An 18,964-nucleotide genomic window follows, 5' to 3' on the forward strand; every position below is an offset into this window, starting at 1 on the left:
ATTTTTCTCAGCGTCGTACCAACTTTTTAATGCCATCAGCAAAATGTATTTGGTTGAGCTCGTAGCCACTTATGCAGCGCTGCTTTCACATCATCATCACATGAAAATCTTCTTCCCCTTAAAGCTTCTTTGAGCATCCAAAAAGGTGGAAATCAGATGGAGCTAAATTCAGACTATAAGCGTCTCTCAGACACGACCGATTACTCCTCCTCCCACTACACCCTCACCGTGAAGATCCCTCGTATTTTGTCAGATGAGAACTGGCTCTGTTACAGTGGAAAAGCGCAGATTGGTTCCAGAACTGGCACTAAATTGATGGACACTAAAACCTTCAACTCCAGGGTGCTTATTACTCTAAATAGTTATAACAGGGACAAAAACAACATCTGATATTTAATAAACTGGTCTTACAGGGTCTATCTGAAACCTAATGAGCTGCCTTGCTGCCTACTGCCTACCTGATCAGCTGCCTCAGTAGAGAGGATTCTAACAAGACATTAAACTCATAACACAGATTATTTAGACACTCTACTTAGTGATTACAGTCATTACTTAGCTAACACAGTTAGCCTCAGGCTGTTCAAACCGATGGGCTGAAGGGGCACAACCCGCTACCACGCCAGCTAACGTCTCCCTCCCTGATGAGCTTGAATCTACAAATAAAGACACTTGTGCACCTTTATACACATTAAACATAAATGAGAATCTATTTACATTTGAAAAGAACTCAGTTGGTTGCTTCACATTCCATTTGTCCGCCTTGTTTGTAATTTTTTGTGAGAAAGGTCATGCCGCACTGAATGCTGGGATTGCCTTCACAGCTAGGGAAGCGTCAGACGCTCCCTCGTTATTCAGTCAGATTACCACTCAGAATTAAGGCACCTCGATAGGATGATTTTAAGGAATCTAAGTAAGAATTTAGACACGCCCTCTTCTCAGAAGTGTCGGATAACATAAAATGCAACTATATAGAGAGATCACCGGGTTAGATTAGCCAATAAATCTAATCCAGGGCTAATAAAATCCTACTATTAAATCATAAACCGGTACACTTGATATTTGCCCATGTCATTCGGGACCAGTAAAACCCAGTGACCTCGCTGGCACCCCGTTGGCGCCATGTTGCCACCTCGGTGTCACCAGCAGTGCAAGTGTTTCGTGTGCGATGCTCGTAAACGGCTTCACAGTCGTTCGCTCGCCGATAAATCAAACCAGCACGGAGCACCGAGTCTCGTAAAGAACGCCGCGCTCCGGAACGTCCGTTTATCACCGGTGTGCCGCTTCTTTTCCCTTTAACGGTCGTTTTGGGCGCTGGGTTTCTGCGCTACTCTAGACGTGAAGCCGTTTCGCACGACTGTATTAAACTGTTGTTTTGACATCTGTAACAGATTTATGAGACGAGCTGGAGGAAACGATTATACGGAATTGTGCATGTACGTGTTTTTTCATTCCTGTGTCATATTGAATCGCTGAGCCGTCACTGACGCACGTTTAGTCACATGTCTGATTTAATGAAGGGGGGGGGGACGCTCGTCGGTTTGCCGAGACGTCGCCTGTCGAATCCTCAAAACTCTGAACGGGACTCGCCTGTAAACGTCTGAGGCGAGACACTGAGCGAAATGTAATTGTGTGTGAAAGGAGAACAAGACGCAAAAGTAAACACTGGAGTTCACAACACTGGTGGCAATTACACAACCACAAATATTTGAGTTTGTGTTTTTATTCCTACTGAACAGCGTTTGTACAGCGTTTCTCTCACCACATTCGGTACGTTTAAAGTACAATTGAAATAAAAGGAGGTACGTAGCAGCTCAAATAAGCGCACATATCCGAGCAGGTACCTGTATTGAGTTACCGTGATCGGGACCGCAGCTTTAACAACTTCCATATGTCCCTCACAGTCGAGCGGCCATCAAAAGAACACCAAAACGCTAAAAAAGCCCCGGAAATTTATGAATGAACGCATTGTAGAGCCAGAAACTGTTTATATCTGCTTTAAAATCTCTCAGCGAGACGTATTACGAGTCGTGTCAGTGATCAGGACTACACGACGGACTAATGGACCCTTCAAAAGCAGCCGTGGTCGTTATCTGATGAATTTATGAAGTATGAAATGGAACGGGTCGCTGAACAAGTTGGCGTGAAAGGTGAAGGATAATTGGAAGCAGGATGAGACGCGGTGCAATTACACGCCGGCTTTTCGGTGACGCGAACAGTTCAGAGTGTGTTTGGAAGGTCAGTTCCGATGCATCCCACCTGATCCAGCCAGTGCTGTCATGGATCGTATTTAATATTTTTACTTTTCATTTGAAATTCAGTTTAATTCTGATTTTTTGTTGGTGTTTTGGGATTTTGTTTAGTTTCACCATCACTTCCCTAATGGACCATACTTTGGGCAGGGTCATTCTGAGACTTGTTGCAACAATGTTGGATGAATGTCTATTATTTTATTGAATCGATTTCACACACACAATGGGCGAGGCTGAAACACTTTAATAATAATAAATAGGGGTGTCCACATCCTTTTGGCCATATTTTGTAATCATCTAACTATCTAGCAATGATTATTACATCACTGATGTTAGGGCGCATACAAAGAGAAGCTCGCCACGAGCCTTGACGCTTTGTTCAGCGCTCAGCTTGATCGGTGCGGTAAAACATCATCAAAGTGCGAATATGAGACGAATCTACATTTGTGTGGAATAACCATGAAATCCAGTCTGAAAGCTCCACATGTATCTGTGTTTATCTGGATTTTCCTCCCTGTTTCACTTTTAAACTTGTGTTACAGCTCGAGGTTCTGAGAAATTGTGAGAATCAGAATCAGCTTCTCCCAGATTCTACAACGCTTAACGTAAAAAATAAAGCTTAACGTGGTTTAATGTATTAAAAGGAGGAGACAGGAGCACTAAACTTCTCTTCATTATTACTGCTCTACTGTATTAAGTTTTCTCCACTAATGAAACTCCTCACTCGTTGTTTTAGTACAATAAGTCACGTTAAGTGTTGTTTGTACGGCCTGAGTCGCTTTTACTGAGTCATATAAAACAGTTCGTCTCATTGGAGGAGCTTCAAAAGGTCAGCGGCAAACTGGGTCAAAGTCACGCTCCATAGGAAACCAACTGAATGCGTCCTAACTGCTGACGTTTCTGTCGGCCTTATCTAAGTGCCTAAAAAGACTCAAAACCATTTCACCATCCATCAAACCGTTCAGCTGACCGACTCCAGGTCACGATCCGAGCGTAATCCAAGCTGTCTACATTACACACCCACGTAGATCCACTCCATTACCCTTCATCTCTCAGATTAAAAAGGTCGTGACCTTTAACCTGCAGCTCGACCCGCTCCGGGTCACCAGCTGGATAACAGCACTATCACTCTATCCCAGTTCCAGAGACATTCCACAGACGCAGATCGCTCGGGCGTCGGACTGAAGATGACCACACTGGTTTTGCTTTCCACAGATGCACCGTGAGAGAGATTCCACTGTACGCGAATAGATCCGACTAACAAACACCATATTTCATCCCACCGCAAGTGAGAAGATTTACAGCGCCGTAAACAACCCGGTCGTGTAAACAGACTCGGCGTGTTTGTGCACTGGTGACGTAGCAGGATAAAAAACGACTGCACAAAGCTTTTAGAAAACATGTTGACTTATTTGCATACAATTCTTGTGTGTGAGGGGGGACTGAAGTACTTGAACAGTCACAGATGCAGGAAGGATGTGCCAAACTCCTCACAGACAAGAAACAGAGGCATGGACTATCGCTGACCACTTCCTGAAACATGCGGAAGGTAGATTTAACCACCTCTAGCTGTGAGAAAATGATGGTTTAAAATAAACGCTCAGGTTTCTGGTTTTACTACAAAAAGAGCTAGACAGACGGTCACCAGGGGAGCGCCAGGCTGGTGGGCAGGAGGGTCGAGATCACTTTCCCTCACCTTTGTGCACCCGGAGCCTTGTAAAGCAATCCCACAGGATCGGGCTGTGAAACGGAGCCCTTGTTATGTACTGGCCTATTAGCCCTGTCTCTGCTTTCACTCACACACTTCCTGTAGATGGGCTCGCTGTGTGAATGCTACAGACACACACACACACACACACTTGTACACGCTTACATGTACACATCACCCACCGTTACCTCACACACGGTGACACTGGAGTCAATAAAAAGTTTGAATTCTTTCATTTTCTGTCTCATCGGTGACAAAAACATCCATCAGTAATGAATCCTGGTTACACCAGATTCATAAATCCAGTTCAGTTCACTAAGAAATGCCACATATACACCAGGGTTTGAATACTAGGGGTGTTACTAAGTCGTCTTGCTCGTCAACCTGCCTGTTCATTAATATATCATCATCCATCCTGAAAAGGAACACCATTCAGTCGAGATCCATTCAGTAATTTATATGTTTTTTTTTTTTACATATACGGTGAATTCCACATATGACTGATCTGAAATAAGCCTCCGTCGACCATTAACTAGCCGTGCGTTGGCTTATCTGACCGTTACTAATCACCTTATCAGACTAATCAGAGCAGATCTGAGTCATCTGAGGGTCGGGTAATCCTCTCTTCAAACACCACCAGCCTTTTTAGGTCTGCCGTCACTGGATGTCGTCTTACACCCCGTCAGCGGACTCTGATCAGGACTCCAAATATGGTGGTTTAATCAGAAACCCACCAATATACAACGGAAAATGCTAAACAATAAGAACTTAATGAAGTAGTCGGATAAAATATTAGCTGTAATGTTCAAGTCGGGACCTGACGTTAACTTCCATCGTTGCTCACGTGAGCAGGTCTGTACGACTACGTAAAAACGATGGTCAGAGATTTTCAGACAGAAAATTAAGCATTTGAAACTATTTGGTTTTTGAGGTCCGACTCAAACTGTAAGCGCCAGTAATAGTGAAACTTCTCAGAAAGCGAGAACACGAACCCTAATTAATTTACAGTTTAATTAGTATGTGTGTGTGCTTGTGATTATTTTTAATTAGTTCTTTACACGGCCATGCACATTTACATTTTCAGCATTTAGCAGACGCCTTTATCCAAAGCGACTTACAGTACTGTGACAGTATACAGTCTGAGCAATTGAGGGTTGAAGGGCCTTGCTTAAGGGCCCAACAGGAGCAACCTGGCGACTCTCTGATTACTAGTTCAGTACCTTAACCACTAGGCTACAACTGCCTACAGTACATGTAGTGGCTTACATGTTATGGCAATGAGAGCAGAATCCTAAATCAAGGAAAAATGGCAAAACAAATGGAACACACACCGGTATATGAACCTATACGAAGCGAATCCTATTATTGGAGAGAAAAAAAAGCCAGCCTACCTTAAAAGCCGTATACAAGATGCCGTATTGGACACACCAGAAAACACACGTTATTCATTTACTGCTAAAATCATTCATTTCAAATTTTTTACCATGAGAGACAACAAACCCTTACAGCATAGACCATGAAGAAACTGTTCAACAACACAGAAGCAGAGACCTTCCTAAAATTCATGTCAATAACAAAACTAAAGCGACAAATACAAAAACAAATACGAGGGTTCTTTAAAAAGTTTCCACACTTTTTTAAACTCTATTTATTAAGAATTTTAAAAACAAATTCCTTTTCTACATCGTCACCTTCTGATGCATTCCGATGCGTCGTACCAACTTCTTAATGTTTTTGGTTGAGCGTGTAGCTACTGATGCAGCGCTGCTTTCACATCATCATCATCACTTTGAGCATCCAAAAAGGTGGGAATCAGATGGAGCTAAATCAGGACTATAAGCTCTCTCAGTCTCTCAGACACGACCGATTACTCCTCCTCCTCCCACCCTCACCGCTTATAACCGAAATATAAAAGTGAGGAAACTTTTTGAAGATCATTTGTGTAACAGACATACATAGACAGCAGACATAACTTCACTAAATAAAACAGAATATATTGTATGGATAAAAGACTCAAACTAAACACTAAACTAAACGTACATTTGGTGATTATGTGAATGTGTTTTTTCAGCAAACCACTGTGTTCTGTATGGAAACTAAAAGACTAAAAGCTTTTTCCACACCAGCCTTTGAATAATCCAGCATCCAAATCCACACCAACTCCGGTTCAACCCGAGGTCATCTGCGGATCACGACTGAACTCGGAGAGCATAATAAATGAAACGAGCCCCAAATCTGATTAGAGCTACTTAGTGCAAATGACTTCAATTCTTTTCATTTTTAATGGAGCGCTCGTGCAGGAAAAGAGGCCTTAATGTGACGGCGTTTGTGTTAAAAAGCCGTAATCGAGAACTGAAGCGGCACAGACAGCGAGTCGGGGACTAATAAACACTACGGTCGCTCTGTAGGACCAGATTTCCCATACAGCCGAGCGGAAAGCAGCCCAATTATAGGCCGCACCGATCTGTTTATTGCCTTATCACGGGCTTCATTTAGCACCGAAATGGAAGCCGGGAAGTTTATAAAATCCAGGGAACTGGTGAACCGGGCACTCTCGGGGTGTTTCCGCGGGTCTCTGTGACAGAGCTGATAGGTCATGGTGATACTGGTGAGTGTAAAAGGTCACGATGGTTTTAAGTGCCGGGTGTGTGTTTCCCTCGGGTGTTAAACTCCAGCTTTACATGTGTGACTTCACTTTTACTGGGAATTCCAGTGTGTGCGAGCAATAAAGTGGAGGTTCGGCTCAGCCCAGTCTTCATCTGCCCTGGGAGAAAGGTCACGTCGCTGCTTTACGAAAGTAGAATAGAGTTGCTTTCTCCCAAATGATGATACATTTTAAATTAATTCATTAACAATTACAACATTTATTGGACATTTGTATCCAAAGTATGCCAAAGTGACTGTTTCAGCCAACTCCTCCCCTGCAGACGCCCGACCGGCTGATAGCACCGCTAAGATTCAAACCTTGGATCCCCAGATCTCAGCAGTAGTGGGTCAGCATAAAATTCTGCTTGCATTAGTAAAGCAATTGAAGGTTAAGGACCTTGCTCATAGGCCCAATACTGCCAACTAAAAATAACTATTTGTTAGCCTTGGCACTCATGTTCGATGTCTTGCTTCCAGTTTCATGAATTAGGACACAAAAAACACACAAAAAAAAACCTTGCATGTAATGTATCCATCTGGTTCCCAATCTTTAATGTTTCTGGAAACATGCTTCCTTAAACATGGCAGAGATTTAGCTAGACACATATTTTTTCCACCATCCAGAATTAAGCATACATCAGTCGCCGCAGGATTACCTTCTCTGTATGGGCATTGGCTTCAGAGTTGGCTTTGTTGGACTTCCCATTCCACACCCACGGGCTTTAACGTGGAACTGAAACACCTTTGTGGCTTTAACATCCAGATTTTGAGATGTGTCTGTGGTCATTTGTGTCCATTTATTTATAAACAAAAAAGACACTCATGTAAGGTGTGCAATGGGATTAAGGTCAAGACTCTGTGCAGGCCGCTGGAGTTCCATTACATCAAACTGGTCAAACTATTGCTGCGTCCAAAATCACATACTTCAATACTGAACATGACACGAGAGCGGGAAGTGTGTCTGAATACGTAGTCTTCATTAAACAGTACGTGAAAATACCCGGATGATCAACTGCATGGGCGGCTACTTTTGAGTATGCAAACCCAGCACACTGCGGCCCAATAATCTATCCCATAATTCAACTGGAGCTGGAACTGGAGCAACTTTTCCAGCACATATTTGATTGAACTGATATTATATAGCTGTTGGATAACTGTTGGGCAATGGATGTGGCTAAATAACCTGGTCCATTAGGTCCACATATTACTGACCTTATAGTGTTTTTTATGTGCAAGTCAAACTAACCCTATTTATATGGGCACAGAAAACTCACCAGTTGCAATCAACAGTCACAGTGGATCTGAGGCATGTCCTGATTTATAACCTATCATTCATTGGTGATTCATTCATTGTCTGTTTTACCACCGCCTAATCCTAGTCAGGGTCGCGGTGGGTACAGTTCACTGGGTGAAAGGTCACCAGTACATCACACACACACCTGGGACAATTATTGAACTGATGTTATATACAGTTAGCACTGTGTGTGGCTAAAAGACCAGGACTATTAGGAGTAGTGTCCATGTAGTGTTTTAATGGGTGAAGTCAAACTAGCCCTATTTATATGGGCACATAAAAGTCTCCAGTTGTAGGATATTTATTGCCAAAAAACCCACACAGACACGGGGAGAACATGCAGGACCCGGATTGATCAACCTGGGAATCAATCCCAGGACCTGAATGCTGTGGGGCAACAGTGCTACCCACCGAGCCTTCATGCCGCCCTCTAACGTCATACTTCATCGCCATCGGCTCAGAAAGACGGTGATTCACGGCCGGTACGGACGGAATCATTCATCCTAATTTGTTTTCCTGGTCGACCTGGTGAACCACCCAGGCAGCCTGAACATCTCCCCCCTCTAAACAAGCACATGTTTACCCCTCCAGAAACAGCCCTGATTAGATAAGATCAACCCCTACGAGACGGGTCATGTACACGCTCTGATTCCTGCCTGACGATGTTAGCAGCTGGAATGTCGACCTAATGAAGCACCCATCAGCGGGACAGATGGTGATTAGCGAGGGCCGGAGGAATTCTGACCGACGGGTGCAGGACATCGCCCCTCTGAACCTGTGCGTGTGAGCTAAAGGTGGAGCTGTGAAGCACCTCTTCAGTAAAACAATTAGGACTCTTTGTTCTGTTAGCTGAGCTTTTAACACCTGAGGGTGATAAGAGGAGCAGCGTGTCCAGACATGAGTGATAGCAAGATCTATCAAACGTTTTAATGTGTTAATATGTACACTGCAGGGCCAAAAGTATTCAGACGCCTGACCATGAGCTTGTTGGCGTCCTATTTCAAAAAACATGCTATTAAAATAAAAATAGTGACGTCTATGTGATCCTTTTAAGTCCTAACAACAGACACTTCTGAAAAGAGTAGTTGTAGACTCGTGGTGAAGCTACTTTACTAGTAATCGAAAGGTTGCTGGTTCAAGCCCTCCTACTGCAGCGTTGCCACTGTTGGGTCCCTCAGCAAGGCCATCAACCCTCAGTTTCTTAAATCGTGTTCAATCATAATTGTAAATCGTTTTGGATAAAAGCGTCTGCCAAATGCCCCGAATGTAATTGTTAATGTCTGTGGGAATTTGTGCCTATTCAGTCAAAATTTTTATGCATTTGTGTTGCTGGGCACTTATGTTGGTCAAGAAAGCCTCAACTGATGTTCCAGTTAATTTCATGCTATCAGCCGACCCGGCGTCTACACAGACATAATTGGCTATGTCTGGGGAAGAAAGGGGGGGCCAATTAACCTTACTGCATGTCTTTAGACTGTGGGAGGAAACCGGAGCACCCGGAGGAAACCCACACAGACACAGGGAGAACGTGCTAACTCCACACAGAAATGACCCTGAACCGCTCTATCTGGGAGTAGAACCCAGGACCTTCTTGCTGTGAAAGCAACAGTGCTACCCACCGATCCACTGTGCTTCGGCATTTAGCAAACAATGCAATTGAGGGTTAAGGTTAAGGGTCTTGCTCAGGGGCCCAACAGTGGCAGTTTAGTGGGGGTGGGGCTTGAACTGGTAACCTTCTGATTACTAGTATAGTATCCTAACCACAGAGCTACAACTGTCCCATTATATCATTATACCCACAGTCAATCCTGAGGATTATGTCACCAAATATGTGATTTTCAATGATTTTCAGATAGTCGATGTGCAAGCGCTCATTAGAAGACGTTTATTTGCTTATGTGTTGACGATACGCCAGCATGCTAACTCGCTAAAGCTAAAAGACTATGTCTGATACTGTAGACCAACTAATGATTACTGATGATAATATGGTTAGCACACTGATTAGACATAATACTAGTACAGTTGTGTGGTTTATAATTCCAAGCCCTGCTATCATTGGTTGGTAGGAGGACAAGCGGGTAACACGTGTTTCCTAAATATCCTTATGAGGTAAACAGGCACGTACCTGCTCCGAAGGCAAAGAAGAACCTCTTGTCGGGATGCTCCTCCAGCAGGGCTTTGACCCGCTTGCCCATGCGCTCGTTGCGCTTGTAGATGAGCTCCTGACGGAAGTAGCTGTCGATCTCCTGAGCCGTGATCTGCTCGCTGGGAGGCAGGGTGACGTTGTTAAAGTTGGGCATCTGAAACAGCAGGAGCGGGTACGAATCCCGTACAGGAAGTGAGGCATGTCGAAGAGAAGAGTCACGTCGTTTAGTGTGTTGTGTGTGTGTGTGTGTACCTGTGAGGTGTCATGGTTGAAGATGATGGAGTTGAGATCCCCGCAGTTATAGTGTTTGATGAGATCTTCGGTGGTGTAGGGGACCTGCAGACTCCCGGCTCGGAGGCTCTCCTGCTGGAGCAGCGTCTGGTTCAGCGCAAATATCACCTACAAAAAGATTAAGATTAGGATTTATTCATTCATTTTCTTAACCGCTTATCCAATTAAGGTCGCGGGGGGTGCTGAAGCCAATCCCATCTTTTCAATGATTGCGTTACAATTCACCTTTACCGATACAATCCTCAACTGCTGACTGAGGAGCTTCACAACCGACACATGCCCCCTGCACAAGGCGAGTTCATATGCGGATCAGCCTTGTGCACGGAGAGCCTCACCCTGAATAACGCATTATTTCCCAACCCTGCGCAGGCGCCACCAATCGGCCAGCAGAGGCCGTAATTGCACCAGTTATGAGGAACCCTGGTTCAGCTGGTCCCACCCTGTAAACAACAGCCAATCGTTGTTCATGTGGCCGCCCAGCCCAGCCGGATGGCAGAGCTGAGGTTCGATACGATGTATTCGAGATCCAGCTCTGGTTCCAGCGTGTGTTTTTACCGCTGAGCGGCCTCTACTGCTTTTCTTGACTTGGAAGCATGTCTGTAGGAATTTGTGCCCGTTCAGTCAAAAGAGAGCGTCCGTACGGCTGGGCACTGACGTTGGTCAAGAAAGCCTCGACTGATGTCCAGCACGACGGACAATCATTTTTAATTTTGGGTGCATGACGTCGCCCGAAACTTTAGCTTTAGCATTAGCTCTTTCATTTCTGGCGGCTTTGATGTTTGTGCTCACAGGTTTAAAGAGTAATCTTGCAACTGTGTTTTATCTAAGCTTAGCTCCGAAACAAAAGCCCCCCCCCCCCCCCAATCGCTCTTAAAAAATCCCCAAAGTGCTAACTTTAGAGTCTTCTCCCAGATCAAAGGCTCTGAGCTGCTTTTGGTTCAATTAGTTCTACTTCTTCTCTTTTTGTCAGGTCTGTTTTCAGGATCTGGCTCTTGTCTCACCATGAAATTGTGCTGTGTTTACCCACCCGGCGATGTGGCCACTGATTACGTGCACACACACACACACACACACACACACACACACACACACACAGACCCATACAAGTCCCAGAACCTCTTCAGATCCTGCTCAATAGATCGACTAAATAACAAGTGTATTTGTTTCCTGATGGGATAAAATCAATCACGCCGCGGTGAATGATGCCACTCCGAAGCTTTCAGCTCTCTCGAACACTTGTTGGCTCTCTCTCCGCCGTGCCCGGACCCCCTTTCATGTCGTGTGATGACACTCTCCGAGCCCGGAGCTCATTGTTTCAGGGTCTCGTCCGGGCCAGAGGGCGCCAGATGCCTTCTCATCCCGGACAAAGGGCCAGCTCTCCCCCCCCCTTCCTCCGGCCGTCCTCTCCTCTCGCGCCACTTTCATCCCTCGCTCATCAAAGCGTCCTGCTCTGCATTTGAAAGGGGGCCGGCTTTATGCCACTCAAATTAGCCTATCGCCACCCCGCCGGCCACTAAAATAAAAAAAAAAACTTTTCCCATCTGCTCCGGGGCTTTTCAACGAGCTTAAATCACGGGGGAAGCCGAGCTGGGGGCAGAGCGAGAGGATAAAAGAAAGAGGGGGTGGGACCGAGCGAGGAGGAGGAGAGGATGGAGAAGAAGGTTGAGCTGAGTAAATTATGTTTTGCTCCTGTGATCCCGGTTCATTTATGCATCTTCACATACGTTCACACACACACACACACACACACACACACACACACACACACACACACACACACCAAAGCCTGGAACTATCAAAGAACAGAGGCTCTATGAAAGTCAATCATGCTTTGTAATGGAAATGGTCACTCAGTAGAGAGAGTGGATGATGACAGGCGAGCAGAAACACAACAGCCTGATGTGTTCAGGTCTCAACCACACGTGAACCACCAGTTTAAGCAAAAAAAAAACAGGTATAAGTGCAGCTGGCGACTTTTCTGTGCCCACATAAAGGCTAGTTTGGCTGAAATTAATTAGAAAGCACATGGAACAGTGGTCTCCTGCCAAGGTTTGGGGAAAAAATCAAAAACATTCGTATTTTCTGACTGACAGACCAGCAGACTGACTAACTACATTTACATTTTCAGCATTTAGCAGACGCTTTTATTCAAAGCGACTTACAATTGTGACTGAACACAATTTTGAGCAATTGAGGTTTAAAGCTGAGGGGTCCAACAGTGGCAACTTGGCGGTGGTGGGGTTTGAACCGGCAACCTTTTGATTACTAGTTCAGTACCTTAACCACTGAGCTACCACTGCTATAACTACCAAGCTCACTGGTAGCTCAGTGGTTAAGATACTGGATAAGTCATTAGAAGGATGCCGGTTCAGTCCCCACTACCAACAAGATGCCACTGTTGGACCCCTGAACAAGGGATGTTACCCCTCACTTACAGTTAAGGTATGAGACTAGTAATCCAAATGTCGCTGGTTCAAGCCCCACCACACCACAATACAGGTAAAAACGTCATGCAAGGCTCTGATGTTCTCATTGATGTTTAATTTGTATAAAGGTATAATTAAACAAGTGTCGTTTATTTGTAAATTCAGGCTCGCAGGGACAGTACGATGTACGATTGTGTTTCAGGACCTTTGCAGCAACAGTTTAGGGAAGGAACTCTCATGTTCCAGCATTAAAGTTTAAAGAAGCTCCAGCGTCCTGCACAGAGCTCTGATCTCAGCCCCACTGGACAGCTCTGGAATGAACCGGAACATCAGTGCCCAGCCTTACAAACGCTCTTTTGACTAAATGGGCACAAATTCCTACTCCTGCCAAGGTCTGGGAAATGAGACAATAACCTCAGGTTGTCCAGATATAATCCAGGAACCACATGGATGAGATACTACTGTGTTCACAGCCAAGCAAGCTTCACATAACCATGGCATTAGAGGCTGTCAAAGAATGTGTTTCAATCATACACAGGATTTTAACATCATGTTTTAAACACTTTGGTTACATTCATGACAGGACAGGTAGTTACTGCTTACCCAAGATTCATCAGTTCAAGTTGAATGTCAAACACAGTCACGGACAATTTTTTTATCTCTAATTCACCTCACTTGCACGTCTTTGTACTGTGGGAGGAAACCCACCTAGACACAGGGAGAACATGCAAACCCCACACAGAAAGGACCCGGATCGTTCCACTTGGGAATCGAACCCAGAACCTTTTTGCTGTGAGGCGACAGTGCTACCCACCAAGCCACGGTAACAATCAGTGAAATTTTACATCTTTTAAAAGTGTATGTAAACTATTGACTACTTTTTTCCTACAGATAGAGCCATACTGCCACTGTACCCTCACCCAGCCATCACTGGGTTCAGATGCTAAGCCACTTCGCTTTTAAATGCGTTTAAAATGTGTGTTCTTCTCATAGGTGCTACATGGGTAATTTCAAGCCTTGTTTCCGAGATCCGACCCCACCGCCCCTTCCACCTGTTGACCGTTTCGCTCTGAGAAGAGAGAGGAGAGTCAGCTGGAGGTCGGTGGAGTGGAACGGAGTTAGTGGAGCACGCCGACCCGTCAGGGTTTTCAGTTTCCATGAACTAAACAGCAAACCGGCTTCGCTCGCTCATCATCCTCACAGACTTTCACAGAGTTTCCTTCTCTCCTGGATCTCCGGCTTGATGAGCTCCACGCACTGACTCCAGGCTGCCTATTCAACAGACTTGGACGAATCCCAAGCCCAAATGAAGACTTCCATCCCTCCCTCCCCCCCTCTCTCTCTCTCGTTCCGAATAAAGCCACGGACGAAAGAAATAGATGTTATCCGAGAAACCCAAGCCTTCGTGCTTTCGACTGAACACAAGGCCACTTTAATGGAGACGCAGTTCTATTCAGATATGCTGAGACGCCTCGAGTGCCAGACGACGTAACGGAGGAGATTCACGGTCGGCTAAGGTCGCGCTTTTCCACTGCACACAACAGGAAAGCTCACTATATCTAGCGCCCTACTAAATTCACGGGAAAATGTGCTTCATTTCACAGATGAAAAGAACCACATTTCACGACAGTCATTAATTAACTCAGAAATTAAATGATAGAATAAATAGAAGCTACAAAACACAGCACAGCTACCTTAAGAGTTGAATGTAAACCTAAAACATCCAGCGACGGTCTCAAAGACGGAAATACTCGTCCCCTCATTCACATTATTGGTTGTCAGTTTTCCAAACTCAGTTACCCGAGTCGTGTTTGTAGCTGCTTTACACTTTGACATCTTGGACATTTCAACTAACCGATTGCTAACTGAATTGCCGTAGGATTGCTAGGACGCCTCATAGTGCAAATTAACCACAAAACGTGAGGTACTTGAACTTGAATGCAGCATATTGCATATTACACAGGAGAAGGCTCGTTTCATGGCCATTAATTAGGTAGGGCCTTAATTATGACTAATTATACAAATGCTCTTTTGACTGAATAGGCACAAATTCCCACAGACTTGCTACTCATACAAGTCTAGTGAGAAGCCTTCTCAGAAGAGCATCTGCTGTTCTTTCTCAGAAGATCAAGATTTAATGCAATGAAAGGGCCAACAAGCTCACGGTTAGGTGTCCAGATACTTTAGGCCATATAAAATATATTATGCTTATGCAGGCTCTTTTAACTAAATGGGCACAAATTCCTACAGACTTGCTACACATACAAGTCTTGTGAGAAGCCTTCTTAGAAGAGCAGCTGCTGTTCTAGCTGAGAAGATCAAGATTCAATACAATGGAGGGCCAACAGCTCACACTCAGGTGTCCAAATACTTTTGGCCATATAAAATATATTATGCTTATGCAACCTCTTTTGACTAAATGGGCACAAATTCCCACAGACATACTAGTCATAGTATTGTGAGAAGCTTTCTCAGAAGAGCGGCTGCTGTTATAGCTGAGAAGATCAGGATTCAATACAATGGAGGGCCAACAGCTCACGCTCAGGTGTCCAAATACTTTTGGCCATATAAAGTATCTTATGTATGGCTGACGGTCAACGGCTGACGATGGCGACCAGCGCTAATGGACCTACTTTTAAAAACATGAGCAGGAACCCCTCTTTCACACGACACCAACCGTCCGAGCAGCCACGAACGCAAACATCCCGCTCGGTGACATCACGTCCCGTCTGGGCTCCGCCAGGTTCCCGTGTTTTGACGAGGTGCGTGCGTTCCCACGCCACCCACAGCTGGAACACAAACCTGCACTATGATGTCACGAGCGATACACGTCCTCGATAAGACAGACAGCGGCGTCGCCGTTCGGGCGTTTAGGGAACAGGGGCGAGACTGTGAGAGGACGAGACGGGGTTAATTCAAACCAGACCCGTGTGAGCAGGACGAGAAGATGAAAGGAGAGAAGCGGCGAGGAGAAGAGAGACTCGGTCTGACTTTTTAACGGCTTTAGTTATTTATTACACAAATTATGTGATGGTGCTGGTTAGAAATTAACTAGGAGTGGTTTAACAGAGCGGGAGTTTGGGACTGTTAGTGAGTCTGGGAAATAGTTTGGTCTGGATACTGGTGCAAAGGTGACCTTTGGAAAAGTTTTGGGTAAATAATGCAACATATTTATATAGACATTTATATTTTATATAGATCATATATTTTTATATTTAAAGATGGTGTTTGCACTGGTACTGGATCAAACTGTGACATTCAGATGGATTCAAGAAGCAGAAACGTAACGAGCCGAGATTCCTCCAGTCAGGAGTCTACAAAAATACAGAACAAGCTCAGTCGGAGGGGGCGCATGATAGTCTGAGCTCTCTTTGGCCAGCGTGACGGTAATACAAGCAGCATGATAACTAAGCAAAGCAAAACAAATAATGCTAGTAATTATACATGCACTGAATGGCCAAAAGTATTTAGACAGCTGGCCATGAGCTTGTTGTATTAAAATAAAGTGACCATTATGTGATCTTTTATGCTAGAACAACAGCAGATCATCAAAGAAAGCTTCACAAAAGACTTGTGAAGTGTGAAGTGATGTGATGTCTGTGGGAATTTGTGCCAATTCCGTTAAAAGTGTCTGTACGATTGGGCACTGATGTTGATGTTCCAGTTCATTCCAGAGCTGTTCAGTGGGCAGAGGTCAGGACATATAGTGTAGATCCATACTGGTTTATTTATGCTTTCAGCATTTAGCAGACGCTTTCATCCAAAGCAACTTACAGTACTGTGCCAGTATACAGTCTAAGCAATTAAGGTTTAAGGGCCTTGCTCAAGGGCCCAACAGTGACAATCTGGCAGTGGTAAGGCTCGAACCAGTGACCTTTTTAATACTAGTCCTGTAACTTAACCTCTGAGAGAAACTTCTGTCTATTAAAGTCTAAATAGTCCAATTCCAGTGTTCATTTAAAATAAGGTAAAAATCTAAGCGCCTATTTTCGGCTGAACTTCTCCTTTAATCAGCTGATCTGATTCTGGTGGGTCCCGTATAAATAACGTTACCGCTGTGAAAATTATTCGCTCTGAATGTTGCTTGACAACCATGACCATCACACACACACACACACACACACACACACACTCTCTCGTCCAAGGTCGGCCCGCACGCCAGAACCCGCCATCCCACCCAGGCAGCTAGGAAAGCTAAAACTCGAGGTGTTAACTGTTCTCCTGTCAAAGAGGAAAGATTAAGTAGACGGACAGCCATGCCAGCGGCCCCGCCGAACCTGGAACGATGTCTGCTGCAGTCCGATGCGTTTAATCCGGAACGTTCCTGATCGCCAGTGTGTTTCCAGAACGTTCCCGGGTAAAATTCCATTCGGTGATTAGCTGGACGTGAACTTGGGCTGCACAGTTAATACCTCTGACATGCTGTACATCCCAGTTCCAAACCGTGGACGTTAATAAAGAGTTGGCGTACTCTTTGCACCTAGTTTGGGGTGTGTCTGTGGGAATTTGGGTCAGGAACTGGTGCTGGATGAGAAAGCCTGGCTCACAATCCTTTCATTTATCCTAATTTAATTGTTTAATTGATCCTGCTCCTTCATATCAGACTTGTCAAACCACGTCTTAATGGATTCTGCTTTGTGCACAGTGGTGCAGCCAAACTTTCACAACACAGAATTAAAAGTATGTGATTTATTTTATATAATTGATTGTATACACCTGTCAGCAATTTAGCTGCATTTTAAACTAGGCAGTTAATTGATGTAACCATGGACTTGCTCAGTGTTTTGGTTGTTTTGTTGGTTGTTTTGTTTATATTTCAGTAATTGAATATAATTTTTGATAATGTATATTCAGAATCTAAAGTCAAAGACACGTTTAGAAATCACAGTATTATTAATTTTAGAAGAATATATTTTAAACAATTTATGAGGAACTCGGGTGGCACAGTGATAAAACACGCTAGCACACCAGTTCTGACATCTTGAGCTCGGCTGTGCTACCGGCAGGCTGGGCGCCCATATAAGCAATGATTGGCTCATCTGTGGATGGGGTCTGAGCTTGAACCTCGGCTGTGCTACCGGCAGGCTGGGCACCTACATGAGCAATGATTGGCTCGTCTGAGGGAGGAGGTGCTGGAGAGGATTCCTCAACTGCTGCAGTTATGATTTCTGCTGGCTGACTCTCTGTGCGCAATACAGATATCCATATGAACCCGACTCATGCAGGTGAAAAGAAGCGGTCGGCTGCTGCACACGTGTCGGAGAGGGGAGTGTGTTAATCATGACCCTGTCGTAATGAAGCGAAATGCGATTCAGATATGACTAAATTGGGAAGAAAATTGGGAAAAATGCATAGAAAACCATTTATATTTCTATACCAGTATTGTATACATCCCTACAGCACTCCATATGAGGTTACCAGGTGTTTTAGGCATCCTGTAGAATTTGACTACATTCCAAATGCTCCCATTTATTTATATCTCTTTTATTTTGCTTCATAATGATAATAAGTTGGGTTTTTTACATACATTATAATATTTAAGCACTTTTATCAGACAGATCTTTTAGACTGTTTCCTACCTCCAAATCTAAATGGTCTTTTTCACCTCCTGTGCTCCACACTGTAGTCCAAGGGATGACATTTCTATTGCTAAATGCTTTATTTTTAGATTTGTATTTTTATAAATAAAGTTATTTTTGTGGGTCAAAGTTTACTGCCACAGTGTCATGGACCTTCGTTGGACCTCCCAGGATCACGCTGCCACAAACACTGAGAAACTGCGTGACATGCTCGTTTTTAAAATACCTATTGTTTCCAAAGTGATATTGAACAAAAGTCTGACAGTTTCGTTCAGTATTTATCACCCGTTTTGATATTATATTCCTATTTCTGATTTTTTCTATATTTCCGAGCCCTACAAATCCTCATTCTGACTTTTCTATATACGACTCGACCTCAATTTCTGCCTTTTTGGGATTTACTTTTGTCACTTGATCTCTAAAAAGCCATATATGTGTGTGTGTGTGTGTGTGTGTGTGTGTACAGCGACGCAGTAATCCAGCAGACTCAGCAGACCCCGCCTGGTGCCATCAGTGTTTCCACTGGAATGCACAGGTCAGTTGGTGGAGGCAGAACCTGCAGAGCGTCTGGAGGATCAAAGCACACAGTCCAGCATGATAGCGAACTCGCAGCCCTGTCTGACCT

The 18,964-nt window shown here is 44.4% G+C and overlaps 1 protein-coding gene across 2 annotated transcripts in view; it reads right to left on the bottom strand.

The window, feature by feature from the left end:
- Window positions 1-18,964, bottom strand: part of trabd2a (TraB domain containing 2A) — a 68,353-nt gene that overhangs the window by 28,909 nt on the left and 20,480 nt on the right. For both annotated transcript variants that reach the window (XM_062989007.1, XM_062989006.1), the window contains exons 3-4: window positions 10,296-10,442; window positions 10,023-10,197 (exon numbers count right to left, since the gene is read on the bottom strand). In XM_062989007.1, the coding sequence (XP_062845077.1) occupies window positions 10,023-10,197; window positions 10,296-10,442 (322 nt within the window). The remainder of the gene's footprint in view (window positions 1-10,022; window positions 10,198-10,295; window positions 10,443-18,964) is intronic.

Source organism: Trichomycterus rosablanca, chromosome 26, assembly GCF_030014385.1.
Source record: "Trichomycterus rosablanca isolate fTriRos1 chromosome 26, fTriRos1.hap1, whole genome shotgun sequence".
Classification (NCBI taxonomy): Eukaryota; Metazoa; Chordata; class Actinopteri; order Siluriformes; family Trichomycteridae; genus Trichomycterus; species Trichomycterus rosablanca.